This window comes from Patella vulgata, chromosome 2 (assembly GCF_932274485.2).
Source record: "Patella vulgata chromosome 2, xgPatVulg1.2, whole genome shotgun sequence".
Lineage (NCBI taxonomy): Eukaryota > Metazoa > Mollusca > Gastropoda > Patellidae > Patella > Patella vulgata.
The window spans coordinates 15,841,116-15,848,517 of record NC_065880.2 but is presented as its reverse complement, the minus strand read 5'-3'; the positions used below and the strand labels follow the sequence as shown (position 1 = coordinate 15,848,517).

Sequence of the window (7,402 nt, the reverse complement as noted above, 5' to 3'; positions counted from 1 at the left end):
CGGCACGTAAAAATCATCAGGTATTGATCATGATTTACCTATATAAAAATTGTAAATATGGCTTAACCTAAAATATATTTGTAAATATAGCTCTAGCTTAACCTATACTTCAAACGTCATTATTTATTTTTCTAATAATACATAAAAAAAAAAAAAAAAAAGGTTTTAGAATTTTAATTTGTCGGAGGAAAAAAAAATATTTGGGGTTCATTAAGTCGCATTTATGTCATCCTTATCGATATTGTACTGTGTAGCGACTAGCGAATCTGTTGATCATTGTGACACTTTTTAAAGCGTTGGCCGTTCTTGCTATAATTGTTCGATAAAAGATAATCAAAATTGAACATAATGCCATTCAGCCATAATTCAATTTATTAAAGCCAGAGTAGTATACTAACTAAATTTAATTTTGAGATTAATTTTTTATAAAAGGTAGCGAACGGTCACGCCCACGAAGTCGTGTATACAAATACATTGTTCAGAACGGCACAGAACAGTGGGCCGACATCGTCGTGCAATTTTCTATGTTTTCTGGTCCAATTTCTATAACGGAAACGGAAGTCAGAAAATATTGAACGCTGGGAAGGCCTTTTTACCGATAGCCATCCAAGATGGTAAGACATCTCACAAAATATCGTAATAAATCTACATAATCAGCTGCATTTAATCCTCTAAAAATACCAATAAAGTGAAATTACTATGACAAAAAACATCTTTTCAAGACGCACTAAGTGTATTTATGTCTTTCGATTAGAATTGTTGTCGATAAACTGTACTTTCATCTCACGTGTCGCGGAGAGTTTGGATTTTCGTTCCAAAACTTTGATTGCTACTTGAACCTCAAATGATCTGAAAACATTTAAACAAATAAAAACTGACTAAATTCCACCTAAGCTGTTTTTAAACCAAGTCGAATATAAAGATTAATATTGTAAAATGTTGTTTGTTGATATCGTCATTTTGTTGACATTGAGTCGTTGACAATATGGAATGAATGGGCCTAAATCCACGATAAAATAATGATATCCTTACGACATTCACATTGTTAGGTCTACAGTTCAGGTCACTGGAACAAACCTGGGTTAGAACTAGAAATGGTTCCACTACTGATGTCTTAGCAGTTTCTTTGAGCAAGTTTTTTTTTAGTCAAATGACTATAAAAACTGTACTCATACTGGCCTATAGCTTCCTTAATTTCAACATAAACTGATCCAAAACTACAGCATATAGTTTAACATATAATAAATCAATTCCCATTGAAAGCCTTACCGCATAATTAAAAAGGCTTTTTTATCGACTTGCCAAATCGATTTCAATTTAGTGGAGATGTCATGTGACAGTATAGTCGATTTCAAAGTACTTGGCGAGTTCGTTAAATGCTCCGATTAGCTGTAAACAATTGTTGTGGCTGGACACAGTTGAAAAAAACACATGATCACCCGATTAAATCGTCAAATCGCAACCTGAAGTGATTTGGCGATTTGATGTAATCGCTTCGGAAATCGGTGTCGATAAATTCGTTGATTAGGGTAACCAATTTGAATTAGATGGACATTAAAGATGAAAATTTGATTGAATGCAAATCACTTTGGCTTATCAGTGGTCGATAAAAACGCCTTATGACTTATGATTTGATGAAACCCAACTGCTACACAAAATTTCTCTCCTATCCAACTTAAAATGTCCACCCAGCCAGAAATAGCATGCACACTCGTCTCGCGTGATGATGTCAATTTCCATGTATGGCTTTAATTAGTTTAATAGGAAAAAAAGCATAGTAACACTGCCTTATAAATGAAGCGATGAGCGGAGTTAACACATGCGAGATTTCACCGGAGTGATTTCATGGCGACTTGTACATTACAAGAGATATTGCTTCGAAAATGTAGAATGCATTACCACAAAGAAAAACAATTCGGTGACTATTTTAGTGGTTTAGTGTTCACTATTTGTGATACCTATTTGTACGCGTGCGAGGTCTCTTGTACTGTATCAATTGTAGCACTAAACAAAGTTTATTGTAGCTCAGTTAGAACCTGTTGTGGGTCGAGAATAACCATCAGTATTTTTCAAGTCTAGACCCAGTCCATCATATGTCACTAGCCCAGCCGTTCATACATCATAGGATTTCATATAAGCACAAACTAACCACATGTGACAGTGTTAATTTGTTAAACCTCATTCATTTGCAGTGCATATTATTGCCCCCAACTTTCCGCATTATTACATATTTGATTAATTGAACCCACCATACTTTATTCTTACAAATTCTTTTTCAGGGTTATCGAGGGGCTCGTAAACATCTGAAGCGCATTACTGCACCTAAATCATGGATGTTGGACAAACTAGGTGGTGTCTTTGTAAGTATATTTTGCGTTTCGTACATTTTCAATTGTGCCTTTTGAAAGACTTTTAGAAGTTTTCGTTAAAGAAAAAGTGAGTATGAAATGTGGGGGAAAGGAAACGTGACATTGGTTAGATTTAATAGAACAAAGTCCTACAGATTTTGCATTTTCAGCAGAGATAGGTCTACTAGAAAAAAAATATTTCATGTAGGATCATAAAAATTATGTACATTGTAAAAAAAGCAGTCCGAATGTGACAATGTTTTCTTAATATCACAACTCAAGGCAACACAAAAGCATAATTACCTGTATTGCACATGTGTAAGGTTAATAAAAAATGGATAGATTCAGAAAATGACCCATCATTTACTAAAATCTATTTACAGGCACCAAGACCTACTCCCGGTCCACACAAATTGCGTGAAAGTTTACCAATGTGTATCTTGTTACGTAATCGTCTTAAGTACGCCCTAAATTATGAGGAAGTCAAGAAAATATGTATGCAAAGGTTGATTCGAGTAGATGGTAAAGTAAGAACAGATAAAACCTTTCCAACTGGATTTATGGGTAAGTTGATTGTTCTATACTGAATTCAACATCAAATTTAAGGCTTTATCGAAGTCACTTCTTGTCTACCTGACTTAGAGTGGTCAAAAGTAAGCCAAAAGAAAATCTTTCAGACGGTCGCTGTTTAGTTTTCTAACTTTATAGCATTACCAAATGTCAGTACAGTAGAAAAAATTGTGTTATTATAATTGTCTATCATTACATGACTGAATCCGATTTGTTAAAATCATAAATGCAACAAAATTACTCGTGTGGTTGTATGTTGAATTTAGTATCCAGAGAATAAGATCTTATATTTTGTGAAAATAAAGAAGTAATTTTTGTAACCATGATTATTTTTTTTTTTGAATAGATGTAATCACCATCAATAAGACAAGTGAACACTTCCGTATTTTGTATGATGTAAAAGGGAGATTTGTTGTTCATCGTATTAAACCAGAGGAAGCCAAAGTAAGTTGTATATTTTGTGTAAATGTGAGCCTAATAGTAATATTTTACATTAATTTATATATAAAGCTAAGAAAAATAAATCTTAACTAAATGACATCCTGATTTCTAATGCATGTGATATCTATCATACATGTATTACCCGTTACAGAAACTCAGTTTGAACAAAAATTCCTTGCCACAAATGATATAAATTCTGTAAACGTGTCAAATTAGTAACCAAAATAATACTATTGCCTGCCTTAATGTGTTCAATAATATTTAAACCCTTTTGTGAAAGTTCTTGATTTTTTTTTTTCTTTTTTAAAATATTTAAACAAAAATTAAAGCTGGAATTTATAAAAAAAAGTAATTTTTTTTTTTTTTATGAAATTGTGATTTACTGTTAAAGATATGAAATAAAACAGATTATAAAAACTAAAATCGATTAGCAATTTTTAGCACATGTGTAACTGAATCTTGACTACCTGTTTAAATCCTTAGTGTTTAGTATTTCTAGTTTGGTTCTGTATCAAGTCATTATAGTTCTATTTGCCTTAAAGAACATGCAATTAATCTTTTTATACGCCCACATTAAAATGTGGTCGTATATTGTCGTCGCTCCGGTCCGGCGTCCACAATTGCTTGTGGACGCTCTAGAGGCTAAGGTTAATATCCGATTGACTTTAAATTTATACACAGTGTTTAAGGTCATGAGACGAAGAAGCCTCTTGATTTTCAGCGATTTCCGATAATTACTGCCAGAGTTATGGCCCTTCATCACTTCAAAAAATCTTGTGGAGACTCTAGAGGTCAAAGTTAATATCCGATTGACTTCAAATTTATACACAGTGTTAAAGGTCATGAGACAAAGAAGCCTATTGATTTTCACTGATTTCCGATAATTCCTGCCAGAGTTCTGGGCCTTGATCACTTCAAAAAATCTTGTAGACGCTCTAGAGGTCAAAGTTAATATCCGATTGACTTCAAATTTATACACAGTGTTTAAGGCCATGAGATGAAGAAGCCTATTGATTTTCAGTGATTTCCAATAAATACTGCCAGAGTTATGGCCCTTGATCACTTTGAATAATCTTGTGGACGCTTTAGAGGCTAAAGATAATATCCGATAGACTTTAAATTTATGCACAGTGTTTAAGGTCATGAGACAAGGAAGCCTATTAATTTTCAGCGATTTCCAATAATTACTGCCAGAGTTATGGCCCTTGATCACTTTGAAAAATCTTGTGGACGCTCTAGAGGCTAAAGTTAATATCCGATTGACTTTAAATTTATGCACAGTGTTTAAGGTCATGAGACAAAGAAGCCTATTAATTTTCAGCGATTTCCGATAATTACTGCCAGAGTTATGGCCCTTGATCACTTTGAAAAATCTTGTGGACGCTGTAGACGATTGACTTTAAATTTATACACAGTGTTTGAGGTCATGAGATGAAGAATCATTGATTTTCAACGATTTCGGATAATTACTGCCAGAGTTATGGCCCTTGATCACTTTGAAAAATCTTGTGGACGCTCTAGAGGCTAAAGTTATCATCCGATTGACTTCAGATTGGTACACAGAGTTTAAGGTCTTGAGACGAACAAGTATATTGATTTTCAATGAATCTTTATGACTTGAACAGCTAAATCCATGATGTTAAAAGTTTTGTATACTAAACATTAGCATGGGACAGAACTTTATAAAAACCAAACAAATTCTAATGGTTTTCTGATAATTACTTAACGAGTTGTTACTCTTAATCAGATTTTAATGTATTATAAATGTTTCATTACCGAAAAAAGTAAAAATATGCGACAACTCTTGTTGACTGCCCGGACGATATAGCTGCTGTGGGCGTATGTTTCGTTGCCTGGCAACCTATCTTTCTAATTTGTTACAGTATAAGTTATGTCGTGTCAAGAAGCAACAATTGGGACAAAAGGCCATACCATATTTAGTTACTCATGACGGGAGAACAATCCGCTATCCTGACCCATCAATAAAAGTAAATGACTCGGTTATGGTTGACATTGAAACCGGAAAAATTAAGGATTATATTAAGTTTGAAGCTGGTAAGTTGAAGATCAAAGGAAATTAATTGGATGTACTTAAACTGCAAATTTTCAACAAAATTAATCTTGATAAAATATAGATTAAAATCAGTGGTCATCAATTGCATTTTTTGGCGGATATCTTATTTTTCACACCTTTACACTCTTAAGCAGGTTAAAATATATGTAAATGGATTATTGATAGTTTTGTTGGAAAGAAGTGGCTTGTCAAATTTTAATGAATTGTAAAATAATGAGATGGGTTAACCTTGAATCATGGTTTATCATCTTATAAATGCTTTAGTATAATGGGACACGTTGGCTAAGTGGGAAGACGCTGGCTCGCTAACCTGGAGGGTCAGGTGTTCGATCCCTACATTGGGCGAGAAAGTTCATCCAGATTTTCTGGCGTGGCCCCCCCCCCCCCTTTGTCAGTGATGTAGGACAGAGGGCCTGACAAGAACAGATGTTTAGTTGTTCAGATGGGAAAAAAGCCAAGGTCCTGTGTACACATTGACGTGGAGGTAAAAGATCCCTTGACAGTTGGAATTTGATACAAGAGAAGCCCATAGTGACGCTCTCCAGGCTAAGTTTCCTTCATAGCACACTGCTTTAGTATAAAAAAATCGTGTAATTATGACAATCATTGTGATCTACTTGGATGACGAATGTTTTGGGCATATTTTTTTTACTTGTCCTTATGTTTAAACTAAATGATATTGCTTATTGGAAACAAGACGTTTATAATTTTTGTTTTTCACAGGCAATGTTTGTATGTTAACTGGAGGTCATAACTTGGGAAGAGTTGGAACAATTCAATCTAAAGAACGTCATCCGGGTTCTTTTGATATTGTACACATTAAAGATTCTCAAGGACATACCTTTGCTACAAGGTAGAGTATTGAATACAATTTACATTAGAAAAATGTCTAAATTTGTTAGCCCATTTTAGGCTTTATCGAAGTCACTTATTGTCTACTTGACTTTGAGTGGTCAAAAGTAAGCCAATAGAAAATCTTTCAGACGGTCGCTGTTTAGTTTTCTAACTTTATAGCATTACCAAATGTCAGTACAGTAGAAAAAGTAGGTTACAAATCTAGGTTTGCTTGGTATTTACTGAAGCAATTGTAGACCTTACAATGGAAGACAAATCTAGTACTGGTAGCATGGAATTGGGTCATGGTGTCGCTATATATAAGTGTGACACAAAAATACAATCAATATTGTCCAGATATTTTCATAAAAATTTTAATCAAAATGTTTTTTGATAAAGAAATATTTGCACTTCGACATTTTGTATTGTTGATCAACAGCCCATGTCACCAACACTGGTTCAATACAATATTCCCAAGTCACTATGTTGAAAGTTCGAACTTCAAACTACATGGTAAAACATTTCAATTAAAATATTTCCCTTTGTCAGTTGTTTTGTATAGACTGTTATATCACTGTCAGTTGTTTTGTAGAGACTGTTATATCACGGCAATAGTTTATTAGACAAATGTTGAGTGACGATCCTTGCAGCTAAATTATATTTATGTATTTTATTTTTCAGAATGAACTATGTATTTGTAGTTGGTAAAGGCAGTAAACCATGGATTTCCTTACCTAAGGGTAAAGGTATCAAATTATCAATTACTGAAGAAAGAGATAAAAGAATTCTTGCAGCTGCCGCTGCTGCTACATCATAAACTGCAAGATGTAAAAAAGAAAATCAGTAATAAAAGAAATTATGCTATATGTTGTCTTTTCATTGAACTGGAACTGCGCACTGATTTTTTATGCCTGTATTGATGTCTTCCCATATATCAGTGGTTCTCGACCTTTTTTGGGCAAGGGCACACCCTGGAACACATGAAAAATAGTTGGCTAAATATATATGAAATATCTGAATTTTGCAAAATAAAAATGTCATAGACGGCATATAACCGTAGACTCGGACTGGTCATAGAAACATAGAATGACTCAAACTAAATAAAGAAACACACAGCTATGAACGTACCAGTAGA

General features: G+C 33.8%; 1 protein-coding gene and 2 non-coding genes across 3 annotated transcripts; all 3 read left to right on the top strand.

Annotated features, from left to right (window-relative positions):
* The first annotated feature begins 536 nt into the window (after positions 1-536).
* On the top strand, positions 537-7,131 carry LOC126810695 (40S ribosomal protein S4). Its single transcript, XM_050535890.2, has 7 exons — positions 537-614; positions 2,280-2,360; positions 2,732-2,912; positions 3,265-3,362; positions 5,243-5,414; positions 6,157-6,286; positions 6,949-7,131. Exons 1-7 carry the CDS (start codon positions 612-614, stop codon positions 7,082-7,084), a joined length of 801 nt encoding a protein of 266 aa, XP_050391847.1. The 5' UTR covers positions 537-611; the 3' UTR covers positions 7,085-7,131.
* LOC126813707 (small nucleolar RNA SNORA16B/SNORA16A family) lies at positions 2,950-3,079 on the top strand. Its single transcript, XR_007677033.1, has one exon. It is a non-coding gene; the product is annotated as a small nucleolar RNA SNORA16B/SNORA16A family (small nucleolar RNA).
* LOC126813708 (small nucleolar RNA SNORA16B/SNORA16A family) lies at positions 6,341-6,470 on the top strand. Its single transcript, XR_007677034.1, has one exon. It is a non-coding gene; the product is annotated as a small nucleolar RNA SNORA16B/SNORA16A family (small nucleolar RNA).
* Positions 7,132-7,402: the final 271 nt, after the last annotated feature.

Excerpts from the sequence above, each read along its gene's own strand:
- LOC126810695 (XM_050535890.2), top strand. Across the intron at positions 2,361-2,731 it reads ACAAACTAGGTGGTGTCTTT|GCACCAAGACCTACTCCCGG; the intron begins GTAAGTATATTT and ends ATCTATTTACAG. Across the intron at positions 6,287-6,948 it reads GGACATACCTTTGCTACAAG|AATGAACTATGTATTTGTAG; the intron begins GTAGAGTATTGA and ends TTTATTTTTCAG.